We start from the raw sequence: 26,984 nt of genomic DNA on the forward strand, positions 1-26,984 counted from the left end.
TTAGGGTCACATCTTGCACGACCCCTTCTTTGACTCTTCCAACTTGGAACATTTTGTTCAGTCTTCAAGACCTAGTCTGTCTCTCCTTCCTGGCATCTGCTACTCTCTGTCCTACAAACGGTATACAAACATTGTTTTTTCTCACACTAGATGATATACTTATCAACAGTAGTGCCCACTTCTCAATATCTGTTCATGAAATCAATTTGGCAATTATAATTATTGAACAGCTCTTCTGGTCTGGGTATATGACAATGAGAAAGTTCCTTTCTCTTAGAGAGTATATTTTACAAAAGCCCATTCATGTAATGCCCCATTCATTCATTTTTGAAACATTAATTGTATATGTATCTGCCAGTATTTGTGCTTAGTAGTGGCAGTGGCAATATGAAGAAAATAGTGTCAGTCTACATGAACCTCACTCACTATATCGTAGGGAAGCAGCCACATAAATATATGATTGCAACATATTTTGCAGTATTTCTCAGAACAAGTATTTTGGCATTTTATCCAGGAAATTTCTTAGTTCTGAAGACCTACCAGTACATTGTGAGATGTTTAACTTCCTGATTCCCTTCTGCATCATTTTCTTGTGGCTATTACAAAATACCTATCTGATGGTTTGACTGAGAAATATCCTCCACAGTTTCAAGCATTTAAATACTCAGTTCCCAGTTTCGTGGTGCTGTTTGGTTAGATTTAAAAGATGTGGCCTTGCTGGAGGATGTCACTGGGGGTAGGTATTGAGAGATATAAAGACTCATACCATTTTTAGTTTGGTCTCTCTGTTTCCTGTTTGTGGTTCGAACAGTGAGCCCTCAACTCACTTTTCCAGCCCCCATGCTTGCTGCCATGCTTTCCCTCCATTACGTACTCTTACTCTTATCCCTTTGGATCCATTAGTCCAAATAACCCTTTCTGCAGGTTGCTTTGGTCCTGATTTTTTTTTATTCCAGCAATAGAAAACTAACTAATACACTGACAAAAGCAACTTAAAGTAAAAGAGAGAGGATGGATTTTGGATCCATTTCAGAAGCATTTCGGTCCATCATGCAGGTTAGGATGGTAGCATTTTTGTCAGTGAGAATGTGATTGGGGCTTCTCATATCATGGCAGCAGACAAATCAGATAGCACAGTCCAGAAGCAGAAGTGAGAATAACCTTCAGAGTCCATTCTAGTGAAATACTTCTGCCATCTAGAGTCCAAACCCATACAGTTCCACAACATCCCAAAACAGTGCCACCAGCTGGAAATCAAGTGTTAAAAGACTGGAGTCCTAATTAAAGGAGCAAGCACATTTCACATTCAAACTGTATCGTTTCGCCTGTGATCCCCAAACGCTCATAGCTGTCTCATAAAGCAAAATACAATTAGTCTAACTTTAAAGTCCCCTAAACCGTTTCAACTCTGTTCTAAAGTTCCATGTCTCAGGGGTTGGAGAGATGCTTAGCAGTTAAGAGTGATTACTACTACAAAGGACTGGAGTTTGAGTTCCTGAACCTACTCTGGATATCTCACAATAGAAGATCTGATGCCTCTGGACTCTGCTGGCATCAGCAGTCATGTGTACACCTACCTCTCTCTCTCTCTCTCTCTCTCTCTCTCACACACACACACACACACACACACACACACACACAGAGAGAGAGAGAGAGAGAGAGAGAGAGAGAGAGAGAGAGAGAGAGAGAGAGAGAGAGAGAGAGAGAGAGAGAGAGAGGAAAGCGAACACTCCAGAAGTATCTAATGCCTCTGGTAGACACACATGGACACACACACAAAATTAAATCCTTTTTTAAAAATTGGAAGGTTTTTTTCGAAGTTTTTATTGAAACTCAGGGCAAACATTTATCTGTGTGCTTTTGTAAAATCCAAAAGCAACAATACTTCTATTATAAATGGTACATGCTAAGAATTCCCATTTCAAATTTCAAAAGAGAAGAACAAGAAGGTAACAAGACTGAAACCCAGAAGACCAACCATTAAACTCTGTAGCTTCATGTCTAGTGCCTGAGGCATGTTGGCATCATTGTATGCATTATATCTGTATCAATGTATTTTGATCATTTTCACCCTGTTTACTGGCTTTTTTACTTCTTGAATCCTTTTTTTTAAACAAGTTCCCATCATTTATGATCCAGTGTTTAATCAGAGTTGCTTGCATGAGCATAGATGGGAGGCTATTTACTGGAGCATAGGCAGCATACTAGTGAATATATCCCTGGAAATAATGGTTCCTCCCCTGGCCAGTGGCTATTAACTGCTGTTAGCTCCTCCCTATCAATGATTGCCAGTGTGGATAGTCAGTGGTTACAGGTAACCACAGCTGTTGTGAGTTCACAGATGCAACAGCTCTTACATGTCAGTCATTTCACGGCATTCCTCCCTGCCCTTTGGCTCTTACATTCTTTTTGCTCTTTCCTATGCCGTGTTCCTTGGGCTGGGTGATAAACAGATACCCTGAATAGGGCTAGACCTCATTAATTTTTGTTGTTGTTTTGCTTTTTTGAGACAATATTGTAGTGTGGAGCTGCGGGCAAGCTTGCTTTTCATCCCGCCCAGCTCCCGGCTGCCTGGCTGGCTTAAAGGGAACCTGAAATAACAACACACAAGCTATATTCATTCAAACACTTCCTGGCCCATTAGTTCCAGCCTCTTACTCACGTCTTGATTAACCCATATCTAATAATCTGTGTAGCACCATGAAGTGGTGCCTTACCAGGAAGATTCTAGCGTCCGTCCGTCTTGGGCTGGAGCTTCATCGCGTCTGTCTCAGAAAGGAGAGGCATGGCATCTGACTAACTTCTCAGCATTCTGTTCTGTCTACGCCACCCACCTAAGGGCCTGCCTATCAAATGAGCAAGGCAGTTTCTTTATTAACCAATGAAATAAACTCAAACAGAAGACCCCCCCACATCACAATATCTGTGTCTCCTTGGTTGTCCTGGAATTCCCTATGTAGACCAGGCTGGCCCTGAACTCATGGAGACCCATCTCCCTCTCCCTCCTGAGTGCTGGGATTAAAGGTATTTGCCATTGTACCTGTCTTTATCTCATTGCTGTTGAATTGAATTGAGGCTCATTCAAATTGCAGGACACACACACACACACACACACACACACACACACACACACAGAGCCAGATTCTTCTTTGCCAGAATGTAACATGAATGGCCTTTAGTCCAGGTTCTGATAGGATCTTTATTCCCATCTGAAGCTCCATGAGCATAGTTTTACTATCCATAGTTCCAATAACATTCTGGTCTGCAGAACTCCTACCGGAATGGTTCATTAAACTATCCCGATGCTCTAAACTTTCTCAGTTCTTTCTGTAAACTATTTCCAAAGGCCCAAGAACAACATGGTCTGGCTTGTCACAACCGTCTTTCTTCTTGATACCAGATTTTTTGTATTAGTTACTTATATTTTTTAGAATTTTTGTTTGATTTTATGTACATGAATACTTATAATTTTTGCCTTTGAGCATATATATGCACCATGTGCATGCCTGTTGACTATCATGGAACTGACGTTGTGGATGGATAGTTTTGAGCTACCATATGGCTGCCAGAGGAGCAAGTGACCCTTAACCATGGCGCCATCTCTCTAGCCCCAGTTACTTTTCTTGTTGCTGTGACAAAATACATGACAGCATCAATCTAGTGGAACAAGGACTTATTTTCATTACTGGAGAACTGGAAAATCACTTCTCTTTGCATAAGGTAGCCTTAAAAAAAATCCCAGGTCATTGAGACTAGAAGGAAGTTTTAGGAATCTTCATAAAGCCAGAGTTTCAGACAAGGCAGGGCAATCAGGAAATAAAGAACCAGTTGCATCAGCCCACCTCAACACACATTTAGATAAAAGAATATAATGTCTTTAAGAATTTCAATGGCAGTTAGTAAAAGGATTTACCTGATGGAGCACAGGTAATGGTGAACACAATTAATTAATAATAATAATAGCTCCAAAAGTAGGAACTATGAAAACCAGGTCCTCAGATCATCTTCACTGGTCCCCTGTAGTCCATTTTGAAGAAAAATACAAGCCCTCGATTGGTTGTTCAACTGTTTCGGTAGGGTCCCTGTGTCTCACCTTAAACCCTTACTGGAAAATTGGACTTTCTTCTTCACAGGTGAACCCTGTCAGTAATTCTTTGGAGGTAGCAGCTGTTATAGTACACCCTTTTAAATGGGCTGAAGTCTGTCTCCTAGGTGGCTGTCTTTTTTAAGTGTTTAGGAGCAAACTTGGCCCAAGTAACAGTCTTGTTTAGGATCTTATAGAACCTTTTAAATAAGTATATGATCATAAAATTGTATTTATTGTTTCACAGTTTCATAAACAATCATATAATTCAAACATATTCACCACCCCGCCTATTTTCCTCTCCTTTCCTTCCTTTCTTCTTCTGAAGTCATCCTCCTCCTTTCAGGTGAGTTTTGCATGACCCACTGGGTGTAATTAGGTTTGCATGCATAAACACGGGGGAGGGCTATTTACTGGAACATGGACAGCTTAGCCAGTGGCTATGCCATGGAAAAATGTGACGGCACCTTCTATAGCAATCATTAACTGCCAGTAGCCCCTCATGGAGAGATGGGCCTCATAAGACCCTCCCCTGTTCATGGTAGAATATTGATGGGTACAGTCTTGTGTTGTTCACTGGCTCTTCTTTGAGTTCATGAATACAGCAGTCATGCCGTGTTCAGAGGATAGAATTCCACAGTCTTCCTCCCCATCTTCTGGCTCTTAATTTTTTTTTCATCCTCTCTTCCATGATGTTCCCCTGAACCTTGGATAGGGTGATACAGATGTCCCATTTAGGGCTGTCTCTAATTTTTTAATCAATTCATTAAATAGCTGAGGGTGTTGATGCCTGCCTGTGATTCCAGCACTTGGGAGGCCAAGGCATGAGGGTCATGAGTTCAAGATCCTTGTTACCTACATAGCAAGTTCAGAAAGCCAACCTGGGCTACATGAGACCCTGTCTCAAATACAGTTTGCTCAAAAACATCCTCCTCAAGGTGGTAAGACTCATGAACCACTTTAATGAGCATTTATTTACCTAGACTATACATATGTTGGCCTCAAGTAAAAAAATGGAATTTTTATCTAATATAAGAGTTATCTAAACTATCTGGGTAATTTTCTTTAGTTGTTTGAGGAGAAACCTGGAAAACACAAGCAACTTTAATCCTGAAAGAGGAGCAGTTTCTAAAACTGAAGTCTCTTCCCTTCAGAGGGAAGACATTTTTGTGTAAGTGGTTTCCCTGTTCAAAGAGACTTTACCTGCTGAGCTATCTGGCCAGCTCCATTTTCCGTCAAAATTTGTTTTTGTTTTCCTCCCACTGCCCCCTTCTGCAGCATTGCTTTCTTTTGTTTTATTCCACCCTTAGTAGTGTCTTTTTCATTTCTTTGTTTATTTCTTTCTTTTTTGGTTTTTTAAGACATGGTTTCTCTGTGTAGCCTTGGCTGCCCTAGAACTCATTCTGTAGACCAGGCTGGCCTTGAACTCACAGAGATCCCCTGCCTCTGCCTCCCAAGTACTGGGATTAAAGCCATGCACCACCACTGCCCAGCTTTCATTTTTCATGTCTTAATGAGACATTTTTCATATATCAGGCTTAGGTTGGTTAATGGATTCTATTAGCCTGGTAAGTCTCTAAGAGATCCTAGTAGCCTTTATGAAATCCCTTTTGTTTCCTTGAATGCAACGAGTTTTCTAACTCCCGTTTCCCTTTGGATTCTGATGTAATCACATGATTATCTGAATAAAATGTCAGACTATCTTTTGTTTTTGTAAAATATAATTGTATCAGGCAAAATTTTGCTTTTAAATTTATGAGGCTGAGTTCTATACTTGAACTGGATGTTTTGGTTGTGATCTGTAGACTTTCTGAAGATATATACAGGAAGCAATTAAAATAGGCAAAGGAGAGTGTGCTGATAAGAAAGTTTTAGGATGTCAAACAGCTTCTTAAGTGTTTCTCTACCGTTTGAGAGAGGCATTATGCATATGTGTTACAATTGTGTGCCTTGGACCTCTTGTGGAATTCCTATCAGTGGGTACAGGAGCTGTCTCTGACTCTTTTGCTGGCTTTTGGGACCCTGCTCCTCATACTGGGTTGCTTTGTCCAGCCTTAATACATGAGGAGCTGCTTAGTCTTACAGCAACTTGATATGCTATGTTTTGTTGATATTTATGGGAGACCTGCCCTTTCTTAAACAGAAATGGAGGAAGAGTGGATTGGGGATAGGAATAGACGGGGCAATGGGGGGACGTACTAGGAGGAGAGGAGCAAGGGGAAACTGCGGCTGGGATGTTAAATAAACAAATGCGTGTTTGATAAAAAGAAGTAAATTACATTAAATAGGCAGAAAAGAGAAAGTTTTAGGATCAAGACAGGAGGGCCTGGAGCATACATTATGCACAGAAATAGTAGGACAGAAAATCTGGACTTTTTGTGACTGATTAAAACACCACAGATTTGGTCAGAGACTATTAGAATGTGTTGGGGTTTTTTTGTTTGTTTGTTTTGTTTTTTTTTGAACAGTATGTTTAATGTTATCCATTTGACCATTTGAGTAGATCCTTATAACTAGCATAGAACTCAGAGCCTTGTCTATTTAGTTCAGTTTAATGTTAGCAATTCTTCCACCCTTTAGAGTTTTCCTGTCTAGTGTCTCTTCACTATATAGAATATCTATTGATTAGTGCCTAACCGCTGGATGCCCTATAGCCTTTCTGATCAGGACTGGAGTTTTAGGGCCCTTTTAGAGGGCTTCTGTTTTCTAGTTGGTCTTGGTTGACCTTGAAATGCACAGATCAAAATATCAGCTATCCTCTTAGTTTTTGTTTTATATATGTATTTCACTTAATGTAATACATTCTAGTTCAGTATATTTTTCTGCAGATAACAACTACACACACACACACACAGAACTAAGAGGATATATGTATGTATATGACAGGATGACAGTCACACGAGACTATAATCACACAAGGTAGCCTGAAACCCACCAGGCTAGCCCCAGACTCGCAGGCACTATTCTGCCTCAGCCTCCCCAGTTGATAGGATTACAGGCATATGCTATCATACCTAGCCAGCATTTTTAGTCTTAAGAGGTAGTAGTGGGTTCTAATTTTGACATTTGGATAACACCTAGACCTAGAATACTTTTAGTTCTTGGGAATATTTTAGCCATATTCACACATTCGGTGTTGACTATACTATATAATAACCTAAAAGAATAACAGTAATGAATACTGTCAGAACTGTGGTCAGTCTTCCCAACAAATGCATTCCTTATAAATTTATTTTTCTTTCCTTTGTTCTTTAGCTGCAAAATAATGAGGAATATTGGCCTGTTTTGGATGCAACCTTTGTCATGGTGGCTCGAGATTCTGAAAATAAAGGGTAATTATCACTTTTTCATAATTCCTTAATTTGAAAATCTTAAAAAATACCTAAGACTTCAGACAAAACTAATAGATTTCCATATGCCTATGACCTGAGTATAACAGACTTAATTGAACATGTTTGCCAAACTCACATTTTTTTCTCTAAAGGAGACGTATAATATTTTAAAAAGAAATCTCATACACGATGGCATTTTACCTTACAGTGATGTAAGAATCCTTTTACGAATGTTGATATTTTCTTTTATTTATTAACTGCATACACTATTTCATGATTAAACTCATCTTCCATCCGCCTGGCTACAGTAGTCACTGTTTTCCTTTCAGGTTGACTTGTTTTTAGCTGCTGCAGATTAGAGAGAACTAGTGGTGCTTGCTTTATCATGTCCGGCTCATTTCACTTAACATAATGCACTCTAGTTCAGTATATTTTTCTGCAGATAACAACTTAATCTAAACAGCTAAATAATACTCTATTGTATATATGTATTTCATTTTGATTTTTTCATTTATTAGTTGATAGATACCTAAGCTGGCTCAAGGGCATAGAGGTATCTCTGGTATGCTAAATTAATTTTTTTGAATATATATAGAAGAGAGATAAATGAGCCATATGGCACATCTGTTTCTTAGAAAAAAGTTCTCTATGATGTCTGTACTAAGTCACATTCCTTCCAAGACCACCTACATTCCTCTTCCTCCATATCATTGCTAGCATTAATTTTTTAAATAGCCACTGGGGTAAATTGATATCTTATTTAACTTGTTGACTCTCTGATAGCTAAAGATATTAAAATATTTTTAATTTATTTATTAGCCATGGTATTTCTTTTGGGGGGGAACTAGCCATATCATTTGCATATTTTTAAATTAGTCTATTAATTTATTTTGAGTAATGTATACTCAATATCAACTCTTTCTAAAATGTAAGCTTGTATAGATTTTCTCCCATTCTGTAGGTCCTCTCTGTACTTTGTTAAGTGTGCCTTTGCTCGGTAGAATCTTTTTATTTTGATGGAATCCCATTTGCTTAATTTCCCTTTTGTTTTCTGTCTTAAAGCTATTTTCCCAAAAGTCCCTACCCATTTCAGTGTCCTGAAGTGTTTCCTCAGTTTCCTTTTCTTTTTTTCTTTCCCTCCTCTCCTCCCAGCCCCTTCCCCACCCCCTTTGTTCCCACCCCCAATCCAGTTCTCCATTTCTGTTTAGGAAAGGGAAAGTATCTCATAAGTATTAACAAGGCATGGCATATTTAGTTGCAGTAAGAATAAGCACCTCCCCATATATTAAGGCTGGGGAAAGTGGCACAGTATGAAGAGTGGAGTACCAAAATCCAGTAAAAGAGTCAGAGACAGCCCTTGTTTCCACAGTTAAAAGTCACACAAGAGAACCAAGCTACACAACTGTAACATATGCAGAGGGCCTAGGTCAGTCCTATGCAGGTTCCCTGGTTGTTGGTTCAGTCTCTGTGAGCCCCTAGAAGCCCAGGTGTCAGTGATGGTGGCCCTGCAATGTTGGGCTGTCATATGTCCGGGACCAGTCTCAACAAAAACACCTCTTGCCAGCAGAGGGGTGTGGGGATTTAGAAATATGAGTAAAGAATATGAAGATGCATTTGAAAATAATAAAACAGAAACTATAGAATAGTACCAAGAGTGCATACCAGTGGAAACAGAAATTGTCCATGTTTAATTTTCCATACATTTTTATACCCCAATACAAAAGGGGGAAGAAGACAACAGAGACTTCTTTAACATGATACAAAGGACAACTCAAAGAACAGTTAATTGCTTTAATATTTTGAGGCATCAAGTCATTAACATTCTGTTGTATAGGAAATGAAACTACTCTAGACCAAGTATCCTGAAGGTAGCCCTTCCCCAGGTAACCTCTATTTACAAAAGACAGAGTAAAACTATGCTTGCATATCCTGACCATCTGTCAAGATGGAAATAGGCTCACATTTTTGGGGGTCCACACCCAGATTAGTTGATTCTGTGAGTTTTCTTGTAGTGTTCTTGACCCCCTTTGGCTTCTACTCTCTTTTCTCTCCTTCTGCAGGATTCCCCAAACTCAGTATAATATTTGGCTATGGGGTCTCTGCACCTCTTTCTATCAGTTGCTGGATGAAGCCTTTCAGATAACGGTTGGGCTAGGCACCAGTCTGTGGGTATACCAGAATATCATTAGACATCATTGCATTGATTTTTTTGTAATGGTTTTAGATCTTAGATTTGAATGTTTAGTTCATTCTTTTGTTTCGTTTTGTTTTTTTGAGACAAGGTTTCTTTGCATGGCTCTGGCTGTCCTGGAACTCATTCTGTTGACCAGGCTGCCCTCCAACTCAAGAGATCTTCCCGCCTCTGCATGCCAAATGTTAGCATTAAAGGCATGCGCCCCTGCCACCAGGCTAGTTGACTTTTTTGTAAGTGCTAAGAGATGACTCTCATTTTTTTCTTCTGTATGCAGAGACCCAGTTTTCCTATCACCATTTGTTGAGAAGACTCACCTTTGTACTACATAATGTACATGTTATTATACTTCTAATCTCTCTATTCTCTTCCACTAATCTATATGTTTTAACACCAATAGCATCCTGTTTATGCTTTTTTAAATCTCTGTAATATGTATTATTTGTTTATTTTGAAATAGGGTCTAGTATAGCCAAAGCTATCCTTGCATTCTGTGTAGCTGAGAATTATAGGCAGATTTTTCTTTTGGGGCTGCCAACTCACAAAAAATAAAACAGACTTCAGAAACTTATTATTTATTAATTTTGAAAGCTTGACCTTAGCTTAGGCTTGTCTCTAAATAACTCTTATAACTTAAATTTACCCATATTTTTAATTATGTACTTCCACATGATCGATACATCATCTCTATTAGCCCATCCTGGTTATTCCATGTCTGGCTCACAACTTCACATTTCTTCCTCCAAGAGCTCTCTCTGTCCAGAAGTCCCATCTATACCTCCAGCCTAGTTATTGGCCATTTAGCCTTTATTAACAGTGGGAACCCTTCATCTTTATTTGATAATCTCCTGCAGCATATTTGGTAGCAAATGTTTTGGTGTTGTCTGACGTGTTTCTGCTCCCAGACTTTGATTTTTTTCCTCTTTTTCTCATCTCTTTCTTTCTTTCTTTCTTTCTTTCTTTCTTTCTTTCTTTCTTTTTATTATTATTATTATTATTATTATTACAAATTTTCACCTCCTCCCCTCCTCCCATTTCCCTCCCTCTCCCTCCATTCCCCCTTCGCCTCCCTCTCCAGTCCAAAGAGCAGTCAGGGTTCCCTGCCCTGTGGGAAGTCCAAGGTCCTCCCCTCTCCATCCAGGCAGGTCTAGGAAAGTGAGCATCCAAACAGACTAAGTTCCCACAAAGCCAGTACATGGAGTAGAATCAAAACCCAGTGCCATTGTCCTTGGCTTCTCAGTCAGCCCTCCTTGTCAGCCACGTTCAGAGAGTCTGCTTTGATCACATGCTCCATCAGACCCAGTCCAGCTGGCCTTGGTGAGTTCCCATTAGATCGGCCGCATCGTCACAGTGGGTGGGCGCACCCCTCGTGGACCTGACTTCCTTGCTCATGTTCTCTCTCTTTCTGTTCCTCATTTGGACCTTGGGAGCTCAGTCCAGTGCTCCAGTGTGGGTCTCTGTCTCTATCTCCATCCATCGCCAAATGAAGGTTCTATGGTGGTATACATGATATTCATCAGAGTGGCTATAATATAGGGCCAGTTCAGGCGCCCTCTCCTCAGCTGCTCAAGGAACAAGCTGGGGACATCTCCTTGGACACCTGGGAACCCCTCTAGAGTCCAGTCTCTTGCCAACCCTCAAATGGCTCCCTTAATTAAGATGTATACTTCCCTGCTCCCATATCCACTCCTCCTCCATCCCAACTGTCCCATTCCCCCAAGTGTATAATGTTCGTTTGTTCTTTCTTTCTTTCTTTCTTTCTTTCTTTCTTTCTTTCTTTCTTTCTTTCTTTTCATTTTACGTGAAAAATACCCCCTCTCTCCCCTTCTCCCAATCCCCCCACCTTCCATCCCATCCCCCATTCATTCCTTAGAGGGGGCAGATGGAGAGGGAGAACAATGAAAGAGATATCTTGATAGAGGGAGCCATTATGGGGTTAGGAAGAAACCTGGTACCAGGGAGATTCGAGGGAACCTATAAGAATGACCCCAGCTAAGACTCCTAGCAATAGTGGCGAGGGTGCCTGAACTGGCCTTCCACTGTAATCAGATTAGTGATTACCCTAATTGTCATCATAGAACCTACATCCAGTAACTGATGGAAGCAGATGCAGGGATCCACAGCCAAGCACTGGACTGAGCTCCTGGAATTCAGTTGAAGAGAGCAAGGAGGGATCATATGAGCAAGGGAGGTCAAGATAATGATGGGGAAAACCACAGGAACAGCTGACCTGAGCTAGTGGGAGCTCCCAGACTCTGGACTGACAACTGGGGTGCCTTTACGAGAGTGAACTAGGACCTCTGAATGTAGATGACAGTTGTGTGGCTTGATGTGTTTGTGTACCCCCTGGCAGTGGGACCAGGACTTATCCCAGGTGGATGAACTGGACTTTTAGAGCCCATTCCCTATTTTGGGATACCTTGCTCAGGCTTGATGCAGGGTAGAGGGGCCTAGTCCTTCCACAACTTGGTATGCCATTTAGCTTTTTATTAAACCAATCACAGTGGTACATTTTCAGATAGTATAAAGGAACATTCCCCAACAGAGAAGGATTTTGAACTCTATAGTAAATCTGGGTTTCCTAGACATGCATTACCAATGCCTGACTTTGTTTTTGTGGTTTGTATGCAAAGTCTAGCTGTTATCTTGTGCTTACATTGAAACCCCTATATGGGCTAGGTTGCTCTCAAACTTACAATCTTCCTGTCATAGCCTCCCAAGTGCAAGGATGATAGATGTGTGCCATCATATCAGGACTGTAGTATATCTTGAATTCAGGTATTGTGATACTCAAACTGACTATTTTCTAGATAGCATTTTTATCACCATGCTAGGGACTTACTTCTATGGTAGCATGTTTGATTAACATGTGTGAGACCCTGAGTTTGATTCCTAGCATTGAAAATATAAACTTATAAAAATTCAAAACTATATTACCATTGTCACACCTAACAAATACACATAATCCTTAATATAACATACTTCATTCATTCATACTTACTTACTCTTTAATGTCCTTTAAAAGAGGTTTGTTCAAATTAGTATCCAAATTCAGTGTATAGATTTTGCTTGATTTTATGTCTCTTAAATCTCTTTATTTTTATTTTTTATTAAATTATATAATTCTACAAATTTCCCCTCCTCCCCTCCTCCCATTTCCCTTCCCCTCCCCAATCCCTCCTCCCCCTCCCTCTCCAGTCCAAAGAGCAGTCAGGGTTCCCTGCCCTGTGGGAAGTCCAAGTTCCTCCCACATCCTTCCAGGTCTAGGAAGGTGAGGATCCAAACAAACTAGGTTCCCACAAAGCCAGTACATATAGTAGAATCAAAACCCAGTGCCATTGTCCTTGGCTTCTCAGTAGCCCTCATTGTCAGCCACGTTCAGAGAGTCAGGTTTGATCACATGCTCCATTCTTCCCTGTCCAGTTGGCCTTGGTGAGCTCCCATTAAATCAGTCCCATTGTCTTGGTGAATGGATGCACCCCTCACGGTCCTGACTTCCTTGCTCATGTTCTCCCTCCTTCTGCTCCTCATTTGAACCTTGGGAGCTCAGTCCAGTGCTCCAATGTGGGTCTCTGTCTCTATCTCCATCCAACGTCAGATGAAGGTTCTATGGTGACTGCAAGATAATCATCAGTGTGGCTATAGTAAAGGGCCAGTTCAGGCCCCCTCTCCTCAGCTGCTCAAGGAACAAGCTGGGGACATCTCCTTGGACACCTGGGAACCCCTCTAGAGTCCAATCTCTTGCCTACCTTCAAATGGCTTCCTTAATTAAGATATATACTTCCCTGATTCCATATGCACTCTTCCTCCATCCCAACTGTCCCATTCCCCCAAGCTCTCTCCATTATCCCCTTCTCACTTCTCTCTCCCCATCTCCCCTTACCCCCATCCTGCCCCCACCCCCAAGCTCTCAATTTTTGCCTGGCAGTCTTGTCTACTTCCAATATCCAGGAGGATAACTACATGTTTTTCTTTGGGTTCACCTTCCTATCTAGCTTCTCTAGGATCATGAAATATAGGCTCAATTCTATGGCTAGAATCCACTAATGAGTGAGTACATAACATATTCAACTTTTTGGGTCTGGGTTACCTCACTCAGCATGGTGTTTTCTATTTCCACCCATTTGCATGCAAAATTCAAGATGTCATTGTTTTTTACCGCTGAGTAGTACTCTAATGCATATATATTCCACAAATCTGTTTTTAAAATAGCTTTATCGAACTGTAATTTATATGCCGTATGATTCACCCACTGAAGGTGTACAATTTGAATTTTGATATACTTAAAAGTTGTACATTCTTTTAAGCATGTTCTAACCTAGCCTACTTGTGTGTCTCCACTGCCCTCTTATTGTTTTATATCATTAACATGTTGAAAGACTGGGCTAGCTATTGCATAAAATACCCTACTTCCTGAATCTGCCTTATTGCTTCTTTTTGACATCCTAATTCTTTTTATGTCGTACCCTGTACCTACTGTGTCCTGTACCTGAAGTTTGCCCGGAGCTTTGTGTTAGATTCAGAGTCATGATTGCTGAGAGCACATTATCATTTATGCTATGAAAGGCCCTGCAAGTCAGTAGGTGTTGGTGGTGCCACCTGAGATGTTGCTAAGATTGATCTGTGTATTCTGCAAGTGGCATGCTCTCCACAGTAAAGTTGTTTTTCTCTTCTTTATCTTGTGATGAGCTACTTCTCCTTCCATCTTTTCTATTTACTAATTGATTGATCAATTGATTGATTGAGGGAGGAATATGTGTAGGTTATAAGACAACTTTTGGAAGTTGGTTTTGTCCTTCTTCCTTGTAAGTCCCAAGGTTTGAACTCAAGTTGTTAGACTTGGTAGCAGGCACCTTAACTACTAGCCATCTTAGCAGCTACTCCCTCCTCCACACCACTTGTTTGTCATGCATGTAGTTGATCATTGCAATAATTATTTTCATTGGAATAAAGCAACCTTAAATTCTGTGATTTTTTCCTCAATCTATTAAATTATTAATTTATTAATAATTTACTAATATTTATGTAAAGGGATGCTTTCCCTAGTCTATTAGGACCATTAGCTTTGTAATACATATATGTTTAGTTTTTTTAATTTGGTTATTTTCTAATGACATATTCCCATTTCTTTTTTCTCTTTAAAGAAGGTATCTGACTTCCATGGATTTGATATATTAAGTATATTTTGATCAACTATAGTCCTTACTCTTCTTGATGTTCAGGTTGTATCATCTTCTGCTATGGGGAGATTGGACACCTTTGTCCTTTCAGCCTATCCCCATTAGTCTTTTGTTTTGTTTTCAATTTCTGATCATCTGTATTTATAGCAATAATATTTCACTGTAATGTTTTCCTAGTTTATCATGGAAGTGGATTTAAGGAAATAATAAAAAGAAATTTTTTTGCTAATGATAATCCAGCCACCAAGATTTCAACAAGATTTTTAGTTCCAGTTCCCTTTCTGTCTTATTTATTCTTTGCACACGCAAACAATGTAATTTGATCATATTTACTTATTTCCTCTCTTATGCTCATTCTTATGCTCCCCACACCTGCTGAACCCTGTAGTGATGAGCTGCGGGCAGGCCTGCTTTTCATCCCGCCCAGATCCCACACGGTTAGCTTTACACCCGAAATAATTACACGGAAACTGTATTCTTTTAAACACTGCCTGGCCCATTAGTTCCAGCCTCTTACTCACATCTTGATTAACCCATATCTAATAATCTGTGTAGCACCACAAAGTGGTGCCTTACCAGGAAGATTCTAGCGTACGTCCATCTTGGGCGGGAGCTTCATCGCGTCTGACTCAGAGAGCAGAGGCATGGCAATTTATTAACTTCCCTTTCCAGCATTCTGTTCTGTCTACTCCGCCCACCTAAGGGCTGGCCAATCAAATGGGCCAGGCAGTTTCTTTATTAACCAATGAAATCAACTCAAACAGAAGACCCTCCCACATCAGAACCCCTTCTTCCCAACAAGGCCCCATACTACTTTCTTGTCTTTTTCTTTGATACACTGAGTTTAGTTAGGTTTGCTTACATGAGAATGAGGGGATGTTATTTATTGGAGCATGGGTAATTTATCAGTAGCTACTCCACTGAAGAAAATGATGCTTTCCCCCATCCTCCTGGGAAGGATGGGACTTCATGAGCCTCTCTCCATCCATGATGAAATGTTGATGTTCTCCAGTTAGCCCAGGTAACCACAGTTGCTGTGAGTTCATGAATATGAACTGTCTTGTTATGTTCAGAAATAGTGTTTCACAGCATTCTTCCCAATCTTCTTGCTCTTATATGTGTATCATCATAGTTCCCAGAGCCTGGAATTACTGATAAGAGAAGCCTCATTTAGCGATGACTCAACAGTCATTTATTCTCTACACTATGAATGGTTATGAGTCTCTGCATTAACCTTTGATCTCTACACAAAGAAGCTTCTCTCTGAAAGGCTAAGATGAACACTTATCTGCACCATTAGTCCTTTATACCTTCCTGCCCTCTAGTTTGATGAGACGGTTTAGGCTCACATTTTCCACTTTTATTTTATAGTAATAATAATGAATAAAATGAATTTTATTTCCTTTCCCTTTCATTTTATTTCATATGTTTCATCCCAACTACAGTTTCCCCTTCCTTCACTCTTCTTAGACCCCTCTCCCCCTAGACCTCTCCCTCCTGTTTTCCTTCAAAACAAGAACAGGCCTCACAGGGATATGCAGTAAACATGGCCTAACAAGATACAAGAAAATGGGGCACAAACCCTCAGATCACAGCTAGACTTGGCAGAAGGGTACCAAGTGCAAGCAAGAGTCAGAGATGCCCCCCCCAAAAAAACTCCAGTTGTTAGGAGTTATACAAGAACACCAAGCTACCCAACCATAACATAGGAAAAGAACCTAGCTCAGACCCATACAGGGTCTGTGTTTGTCACTTCAGTCTCTGTGAGTTGCTATGAGCCCTTAGTTGATTCTGTGGCCTGTGGTCTCATGGTATCTTGACCCCTCTGGCTCCTCCAATCCTTCCTTGATCTCTTCTGCAGGATTCTCTGAGCTCTGCCTAATGTTTTGCTGTAGGTCTCTGCATCTGCTCCCATCAGTTGCTGGATACTGCTGCTCTGATGATAGTTGGGCTAGGTACCAATCTGTGAGTATTACAGAATATCATTCGGAATCATTTCATTGACTTGACTTTCTTTGGCCAGTTGTGCTTTGTTCTATTTTAGGTCTTGGGATATGTAACCTCTGGTTCTTGGCCATCCAGGCAGTGTCAGGCATAGGCTCCCTCTTGTGGAGTGGGCCTCAAGTTGCAGCCAGTTGTTGGTAGGCCACTCCCACAAGTTCTGCACCACCATTACCCCACCACATCTTGCAGGCAGAGCAGATTGTAGGTCGAAGGTTTTGTGGGTTGATGTTCTAGTCCTACTGTTAGAAGCGTTGTCTGGTTATAGAAGATCAACAGTTTGGGGTCTGTACCCCCATTACTAGGGGACTTCAGTAGGGTCAGTCTCATAGATTCCAGGGAGTTTTCACTGCACTAGGTTTTTACATAGAGCCCCCCCCCCATGTCCTGGGATTCCAGTCATCTATCCTGGTACTCTCTCTCATCTTAATACCCTTCCTTCTGAAACCCTGGAGTCAGCCATTTATCGAAAAAATTCTGAGACTCCTTTTAGTGGGAACTGATATCTTACCCCAAAATCTGGGTGCTGGAGCTATATTGGTATTAGTTTCTCCCTTGTTTCTATGCCTCAGTGTGTAGAGCTAGGATATGTACTTTTCCTGTTGGTATGGCAAAATACCCTGACCAATAATTCTAGGAGAGAAAAGATTTCTTGCAGCTCTCAGGTCAAGAGTACAGTCTGTCACAGTAGGGAAAGAAATCAAGGCAACAGAAGCTTAAAGCAATGGGTTATATTGCTTCCACAATCAGGAAGCAGATAACAGTAAAAGAAGGCTAGTGTTCAGCTCACTTTTGCTGTTTGCTATAGTCTGGGAGCCCAGCCAGTAAACAGTGTCACCCATAGTAGGCAGGTCTTACTTAATGTTGTCAAGGTAATCATCCATAGACATCCTTAGAAGATAATGTTATTTAGATAATTCCTCACATGTCCATGCAGGGACCTAACATCCATGTAATACCAGATTCTGTCAAATTGACAGCACTAAACATCACAGTATGTATTCACTCTACATAGTGATGGATCTCATAAAGACATTTTGTACAAGTATATTATAGACTTGAATCACATTGACCCCAACCATCTTTTTTTCTTCTCTTTCCTTCCTCTACATTTCTAAAATAGTCTCATTTATAATATAGATAGATAGATAGATAGATAGATAGATAGATAGATAGATAGATAATTTTATGTTTTCATTTGAAATCTAGGATTCACAAATGATACACATGTTGAATTCTTTCGCTGCAGTGAAGAACTCTTTTATCCTTATTTTTTAATTATGAGAAATTAACTTCTTTATTTCAATGAATTTTTATTTTTTTATCATTTTTGTCAATTCATTATAGTTATTTGTTTTATTTTTATTTTTGAAGAGTTTTGAGAGATGCATTGAATTCTCCTATACCTTTTACCTAAATTCCCTGGTCAACATGGTACCTAATTCATCTTTCTCTCTTACCCTCTGAAATTACACACAGGGATAATATTTCCCTGAATCATTTAAATGTACGTTTTTGCTGACTTCAACTCTCCATAGTTTAGTATATGTCTCTTAAGAACAACGTAATTCTCATACATGACTTCAATGCCTTCATATCATGTTTCCAACTTATTTAATAGTGAAGCAATTATATTATCTAATACATTATCCATATTTGGATTTCACCAGATGTCCCTAAAATATTCTTGTGAAGTCACAGCCCAGATTCAGGATCCACTAAAGCAGTGGTTCTCAACCTTCCTAATGCTGTGACCCTTTAACTCAGTTCTTCATGTTGTGCTGACCCCCAGCCATAACATTGTTTTCATTGCTGCTTCATAACTGTAATTTTGCTATTGTTTTGAATCATAATGTTAATATCTGATATGCAGGATATCTGATGTGACACCCTGTGGGGTTGAAATCCACAGGTTGAGAACCTGCTGCACTAAAGGACCCTGCATTTCATTTGGTTATGGTCTTTAACAGAAGTACCTCCTGCCTTTGAAGATACTGAGAATTTTGTAGAGTTCAAGTCAGTTGTCCTGCAGAATGTTCTAAATACATATTTGTGTTCTAATGAGTAGAATCAGGTTTAACTTTGTGGCAAGTACTTATATCCTGTTTTCTTTGTGCCTTTTCTTTTTGCAAGACAAATGGAGGTCAGGCTGACCTCAAACTCCTTATTATGATGACCCTGGACCCCTATCCCTCCTTCCTCTCTCACGTGCTAGGGTTACAGGCATGTGCCACCATGCCCAACATCTGTATCTGTATACTGTGAACTTTGTAGTTCGTAGTTATGCCTATAAGGAGAGGGCTTGCTCAGTTGTTCCACTGTCCATGTATGATACTGTCAGTAAGCATTGACAAATGGCAAAAGAAGACCTTTTCATGTTGGCAGTGCTGGCCGTCAGGGCCTTACATATGCCAGGCCAGCACCCCATCATTGAGATATAACCCTGATGAAGATTTTCAAATTGGCAGGCAGTTATTCATCTTAATACTTTATTAGATAATAGCATAAATAGCGTACACTTTTTTCTACTAGGTAGGCCTTAAACTTGACATCCTCCTGTCTCAGCAACCCTAATTTTAGGATTACACCCATCAAGGCCACATCTTAAACTAAGTTTTTCTCTTTTGTTTAGGCCGGCATTTGTAAATCCACTCATCCCTGAAACTGCAGAAGAAGAAGAACTCTTTAGACAAGGAGAATGTATGTTAATTTGTTTATAGTAAAATAAAAATTTTAAGCATATTAATTTTACTTTGGAAGGGATTATTGAAGATAATATGACTCTTATAACAGTTAGATGTGTTACTTCAGAAAGTTTTTGATAATAAAAAATACTATATTTTGTCCCAAGGAGTTAATGCTTTGAACAGTTTTATTGATGAGACAATATTAAATGAAGCAATTTCTCTTTTCATTTTCTTATTGCTTGAGAATTACATACATATAGTGTGTTTTTATCAAATTCCTTCCCTACACACTGCCCACTTTCCCCCCCTAATTTCATATACTCTTTTTAAAACTGAGTTCACTTAATGTTGCCAGTATGTGCATGGATGCAGGACCATTTACTGGAACATGGGTAGCTATTTTTTTTATGAAATGGGAAGTGTATCTTAGTGGTTTAAATGCAAGACAGGTCAGGGCTCTAGACCAGTATGATAACCAGTGTTTTCATGCTAAACTGATATAATTTCCAAGAAAGATGGGCTCAGCAGTTAAGAGCACTGGCTTCTCTTCCAGAGGACTCAGGTTCAATGCCTACCTGTCTGTAACTCCAGTTCTAGGAGACTTGACACCCTCATACAGACACATATGCAAAACCAATGAACATAAAATAAAAATAAGTTAAATTACTATTTTAAAAAGTCTTCCGCTGGGCAGTGGTGGCGCACGCCTTTAATCCCAGCACTAAGGAGACAGAGGCAGGCGGATCTCTGTGAGTTCGAGGTCAGCCTGGTCTATAGAGTGAGTTTCAGGACAACCAGGGTGGTTACACTGAGAGACCCTATCTCTAAAAACAAAACAAAACAAAAAACTGAAAAAGTCTTTTAAAAAAAAAAACACTTACTAGAAAAACAAGGTTTCTTTTGTGGTTTGGGTTTGGAACCCAGTGCTTTGTACTTTAAGAAAAGTGCTGTACCTCTGAACTGTGTCCCTGGTCCCATCTCTGGAAATTTTATGCACTCTCTGCAACATTCTTGTGGACGAATAAACGTGTGTGTGTGTGTGTGTGTGTGTGTGTGTACATATATACATATGCATGTGTCTATGTATGTATATACATATATACATACATGTGTACATATATATGTATGTGTATATTCTGGTGGGATTTTGAAACTTAGACATAAGTTGTATGCGGCGAGGCAGCCTAGATGCTGTGAGATGACCCTCCTGATCATACCTTTTGGTTCTTGCAACTCCAGTGAACAAGGGACGAAGGATTGCCTTTAGCTCCGCTTCATTACTGAAGATGGCTCCCAGTCCTGAGGAGAGGAATACCATACATGAGATGTTTCTTAACACACTGGATCCAAAGTAAGTTAAGATGGTGAGACTACAAGTTGAGAAAGTATTTGAGTCCAAGGTCTTCTCCAGAGCCACACTTGAATGGAGAGTGTTTCTAACCAGTTTCTTCTCAAGAGTGAAAGCATGACAATAAACAGGTTTAATTCATCTCCACTTGCACAGGACTATAAGTTTTCAGAGTCGAATTTTGCCACCTAAGGCAGTGTGGATGGAGGATACAAAACTCAAGAGCTTGGATATTTGTCACCCTCAGGTACTAGAACTTTGTGAGCAGTCTTCTGAATGTGCTGGATTGCATTCATGATAATTGTCTAAAATCTGACACCTTTCAACAGCCCACAAAAGGGTAGCCACAAACTTTTATTTGTTAATATTAATTTTTTATAGGAGCGGAACATTTTCAATCGGATCTTTGGTGGTTTTCTTATGAGGAAAGCATATGAACTTGCGTGGGCTACTGCTTGTAGCTTTGGGTGAGTTTGACTTAAGTTAACAACTTATATTATTCCACTGAATGGAAATACTTTAAACCACTCTGAACTGCACTATAGGATTATGCTTTTTATAAGATCTATGTGTGCTGCGTTCACGTGTGTGTGTGTGTGTGTGTGTGTGTGTGTGTGTTTATGTATCTTCAGGTTTTAAATGGGGAAATTATGTAAGATGACACTGAGACCATATAGATCTCGAATCAGTTTGCTTTCCGTTTTTCATATTGCTGTATTTTTTCAGTTGGTCTTTAATTAATGGGCTAACATTCTAAAATCAAAGTCAAAGGCCTCAGATAATTTTTTAATGAAAAACTCTTATTATATATTCCTAGGTAATGTCATACATGAATTGAGCCCCAGACTTTTACTGTAGTGAATATCATCCTCATAGTAGCTGCATTTGATACATTTTTTAACCATTGTAATTTTGCATCAGAAAATTGTTAAGGGAAATATTTTAGACCTGAATTTTGCAGTTTACTCCAATCTTGATCTTTCTCCAATAGTGGTTCCCGACCTTTTGTGGTAACCGTAGATGATATCATGTTTCAGAAACCCGTTGAAGTTGGCTCATTGCTCTTTCTTTCTTCACAGGTAGGTGTGTCATGAAATGTCAAAAGTACTTTTTTGTCATTTGGGTTTAGAAAAGAAATTTTTATTTTCTGTGTTTCTTTTATGACTGGGCTCTTCCCTTGTTCCTAAAACAAATGATTATGTGCCGGGCGGTGGTGGTGCACGCCTTTAATCCCAGCACTCGGGAGGCAGAGGCAGGCGGATCTCTGTGAGTTCAAGACCAGCCTGGTCTACAAGAGCTAGCTCCAGGACAGGCTCTAAAAACAACTGATTACGTCTTATGTCTATAATTTGTTAGGTATGCTTTACTCAGGACAATTACATTCAAGTCAGAGTACATAGTGAAGTGGCCTCTCTTCAGAGTAATGAACATATGACCACCAATGTATTTCATTTTACATTCATGTCGGAAAAAGAAGTACCCTTGGTTTTCCCCAAAACATATGGAGGTAAGTTATGATGACTGCTTCTTCCTAATGAAAGAAAGAAATTCTCTTTTTTTCCATGGCAGGGGATTGAACCCAGGGGTTTTCATATGTTAGGCAGTTACTCTGCCATTGAGCTATATTTCCATCTTTTAAATTATCCCTGAATCCAAGGATTCACATGAGCTAAACATGTTTTCTGCCACTGAGTTAGATTTCCATCACTCTTCTTTAAAATTATCCTCACCACTGTTCCCAAGCCTGTTAGCCCAGGAGCATGTCTTTGGGAGATGTGGGTTTTTATGTTCTGTAGCCCTGAAAGCCAGATATGCCTTTGGGGCCCCAGAAATGGCTGTTGTTACTTTGCTTAGCTGTTGTACACAGGCCTGGTGTGAACTGCAAACAGCCATTAATAATGAAAGACTAGTGCAGCCAACAAAAAGGATGAAGTCAAGATCTGTTCTCTCAGGATAGTTGTGCATCCCTGTTGATGGCTTTCCACATGCAATGCTGTCCTAGTATTCCAAAGTAGTCATTCATCTGTATGATTGTGCAAGGTGCTACACATTTCTCCAGAGATTTCTTTCTTGTATTTCAGAGTCCATGTTGTATTTAGATGGACATCGTCATTTCAAGTCCATGAGTGTCCCAGTGATCTTGAAAAAGGACTACCCCGTGGAGCCCTAGGAAAATCTCACTTGCTGCAAACCAGCAGTTCCTGCACAGTGGCATAGTGCCTAATAAAGCCATGCTGCAAAGTATTGATGTTTGTATGGCTTTTCATCCTCCATAAAGGGGACTATATTCAGCTTTTAGAACCATCAGAAAAGCAGAATGAGTGGCTGGATGAGGCTGAGGGAGTGAAAGAATGATTAAACAATAGATCCTTTTACAGTGCTGTATTGTGAGCCTACCATGTTGCTTATAACCCCTGTGTGCTAAACATTTCAGCCGATTGTCTTTTTATACAGTTGGGCATGTTCTTTTGAGTGAAATTCTTTTTAAGCCTGACTGGTTTCCGTATGTTGTCTAAAATCCCACAAATGTTATATGTTTATTGTTTTTTAATCTTTTTTGTTTCTTTGACTATTTTCTTCTTTTCTTTATTTTAAAAAAACTATCTTTTCTCATTTTACATACGAATCCCAGTTCCTACTCTATCCCCTCCTCCCATTCTCTTCACCTTCCCCCATCCGCCAATCCACTCCTCAGGGACGGTAAGGTTTTCCATGGGGAGTCAACAAAGTCTAGCACATTGTTTTTCTTTTGTTCAAGATGGTTTCTCTAGCCCTGGTTGTCCTGGAACTCACTCTGTAGACCAGGCTAGTCTCAGTCTCACAGCGATCCACCTGTCTCTGCCTCCTGAGTGCTGGTATTAAAGGTGTGCGCTACCACTGCTTGGTTATATGACTGTTCATTGCTTTTCTCCCCAAGGTTTTATTGTTGATAGAGGTCAGATGGAAAGCAGATAAAGGAATTCATGAAAGTCTACGGCATTTGTAAAGATTTATGGGAAGGTTTAAATTTGAAAATATCATAAAGAAGTGTTCAGAGGGGAGGTAGATGTAGAAACAGAATCATTTGTTCATTCTTAAATTTACTAGATATACCATGTTATGGGTTGGGAAGGATACATCTGGTTTTAAAATAGTAACTGTTCATGCTTCTGGAGCATTTATATGCTAGTCAGGCATTTGACCTGTATGAATCATGTTTCTTTCAGGTATCATGGTGAGGCAGAATCTGCTACTCCCCATAGGGTTAGCCACTCGGGAACCTGAAGTGCATCCTGGTTAAATGCCTTGCTCAAGGTCTAGCAGCTCAGACGTAGCCTGCTGACAGTTTAAGTGCAGGGTATTCTTGAGAACTGCAGCATGCTACATTCAAGGAGGTATACCCACTGGGAACTCAAAAGGAAATATTCTATTTTTTTTTCTTACCTTCCCTATGCCCCATTCTTCATCTCTTATTCTTTTCTTCTTTCCCTCACCCATTCCTTTTTTCTTTTTGGTATCATAGATTAAACCCAGAGACTTGTATGTGTTCCAGCACAGTGTTAGACTCTAACCAGCAATGCCATTAATTTGCACCCAAGATACTTTATTCCATGATGGGAGGGAAACTTGATCGAGTTTAGAAGAGGAGGGAGCAAAATAGAGACTACATAGATGATAAAGGGAATTTCTGGCAGTGTTCTTTAGCAAGGGTTCTAGATGAATGAAAACAGACACAGCTCTGCCTTGGAATGATCTAGACTACTTTAAAATTTGGTTATGTAATATTTATTAAATCATAGTCAATATAAAGTATTTTGCATGAACAGTCATGGGATAAAACAGCTCACTCTTTGGCATGTGGTTTAATTAAATGGGATCAAATTGAACCACTTGCTGATTCACCTGGCCATTTGGTCCTGTGTTTTGGAGATCTATGTATGACATGGATACCTATGACTTAGCTATATGGCTAAATGGAGATGATCCCCATTGAATTAAATTCATTTAAGTTGACTACATATTTTTTATACATTATGCATCATGCTACTAGCCATTTGTGCCTGTACACTGAAGTTTTTTCTAGATTTTCTATTCTAAACACAGTGTTATAAGAAATATCCTAAATACCTAAGACATTTGGCCCCTAAATTCTTTCCTCAGGAAAAGTATGAAGAAGCAAAATAGCAAGCTATCTAGACCAAGAAGTATGCAAACAGTGAAGCTAGAGAAATTCCAGAACAGTTAAGCACATATAGATGTCCACAATTTCTTCGGACTTTGCCAGATTTTTGTCTTTTGTTGTAAAAATGTCTTGGCATTTGATAGGTAAAATGACATTTGTTAATTGTTTTTCTTTGAATCCTGCTGAGATCAAACAAATAAATAGCTTGTTTTGTTTTTATTTAAACTTTTCAAGTCAGAAGTAACACAAGTTTTGTTAGCATTTACCAATACAGGTATTGAGGTTCTGGGCTGAGGCTGCCATAGCTCAGTGAGGTTCTGGGCTGAGGCTGCCATAGCTCAGTGGTATAGACAGAATTTATGTCCCACCTAGCCCTGCAGCCATTCAGTCTCAAAGAAACACACAGAGGCTTATATTAATTATAAGCTGTTTGCCCTATTAGCTCAGGCTTATTATTAACTAACGTAAATTAACCCATAATTTTTATCTGTGTTTAGGCATGTAGCTTTTCTCAGTGAGGCATTCTCCTCTTGCTTCCTCTGCATCTGGCTGGTGACTGTGTCTCTGCCTTTCCTATTCCCAGAGTTCTCCTAGTCTTGTTGCCCCCCCCCATACTTTTGCCTGGCTACTGGCCAATCAGCATTTTATTAAACCAAGAAGAGTGATAAATCTTTATAGGGTACAAGAGCATTCTCCCATAACACTTCCTCTTTTTTGTTTCAAAAAAGGGACTCTGAATCTAATCTCCTTTGTTTAGCTTTTTCCTGACCATTATCCATAACAACATGTAACTAAACAAAGACAAACATCCATAATGCATTTTGAGAATATAAGTGTAGTTTTCTAGGCTACTTTCTGCTGATTGAGGATGCTGATAATATGAGGACCCAAAGAAAATTTAGGATTATAGTCAAGTCCTAACTGGAGTAGTCTGTAAGAATGGGTCATCTCAGCCAATAGCCTTGAAGTTCTTCTGGATGTAGAACTCAAGAGGAAACTGCAACAGAAGTGCTTTAAAATGTGGGCTCATCTGGGCCCACATTTCTATTGGAGGTTTTTTCGGAGGTCTTCCTTGATCAAACCTTATGCAGAATGTATCAACAGCTTCTCATTTCCTGTAGAAACAAAATTAAAACCTCTTGTCCAAAGTAACACATCTTGACTTAAATTTTGAAGTCAAGGCCTTTTCAAAATAAGTACTTTGGATTAATCCAGCAGCATTTATAATCAAATGCCTTTTAGCACTCTTGTTCCTTTCTCAGCAGTCAAACAATTAAAAAACAATACAATAATATACTGTATCCAGATTCTCTGTGTATTTTCATCTTTATGTGTCTGTTTTTACTTTATTTTAATTTTTTGTTTGTTTTTAAAAGGGGGTTTTCTGTGTATCTTTGGCTGTTCTGGAAATCACTCTGTAGACCAGGATGGCCTCAAACTCACAAAGATCTGCCTGCCTTTGTCTCCTAAGTGCTCAGATTAAAGGCGTGCACCACCATGCCCAGCTACACTATCACTTTTTTAAAGGACTTCCTCTGTCGTTTTTATCTACTTTCCCAGGTCTACATATATATTTTTAACACACTGTAAACCATTTAGAGGGTTTTTGTCTCAATATGTCTTTACTGTATATCTCTGTCTTTTTCTGACCATATGAGTCTTTAATCTGCTAAGTGATATGGCCAGGATTAAAGCTGCGGTTTGGGGCCCTGGTTCCACCCCATTCCTTAGTTTTCTGAGTCTAGCTTCATGGTGGAGGTACTAGTGGGAGCCAGATTTATTGCCACAACTCTGCAGACTTTCTAGGTCCATGAAACCACCAAGAAGCCTGATGCAAGGCTGTTCATAAACAACATTTAAGTGTTTCATGTCAGAGACTCTTAAAAGAGCTGCAATGTTATTGCCAATAATGTTGAGTTAGGAAGCCTCTCTTAAAGGAGACACTACTCTGCTTGCTGCCAGAGAACAGTCTCCATGAGTAAAGATGGTTACAAAGAAG

General features: G+C 39.7%; 1 protein-coding gene across 3 annotated transcripts in view; it reads left to right on the plus strand.

The window, feature by feature from the left end:
• Nucleotides 1-23,067, plus strand: part of Acot9 (acyl-CoA thioesterase 9) — a 43,694-nt gene extending 20,627 nt beyond the window's left edge. For all 3 annotated transcript variants that reach the window (XM_038316733.1, XM_038316735.1, XM_038316736.1), the window contains 8 exons: nucleotides 7,340-7,416; nucleotides 19,421-19,488; nucleotides 20,715-20,826; nucleotides 20,980-21,070; nucleotides 21,205-21,290; nucleotides 21,815-21,902; nucleotides 22,180-22,330; nucleotides 22,905-23,067. In XM_038316733.1, the coding sequence (XP_038172661.1) occupies nucleotides 7,340-7,416; nucleotides 19,421-19,488; nucleotides 20,715-20,826; nucleotides 20,980-21,070; nucleotides 21,205-21,290; nucleotides 21,815-21,902; nucleotides 22,180-22,330; nucleotides 22,905-22,993 (762 nt within the window). In that variant the 3' untranslated portion in view covers nucleotides 22,994-23,067. The remainder of the gene's footprint in view (nucleotides 1-7,339; nucleotides 7,417-19,420; nucleotides 19,489-20,714; nucleotides 20,827-20,979; nucleotides 21,071-21,204; nucleotides 21,291-21,814; nucleotides 21,903-22,179; nucleotides 22,331-22,904) is intronic.
• Nucleotides 23,068-26,984: the final 3,917 nt, after the last annotated feature.

Source organism: Arvicola amphibius, chromosome X (genome assembly GCF_903992535.2).
Source record: "Arvicola amphibius chromosome X, mArvAmp1.2, whole genome shotgun sequence".
Classification (NCBI taxonomy): Eukaryota; Metazoa; Chordata; class Mammalia; order Rodentia; family Cricetidae; genus Arvicola; species Arvicola amphibius.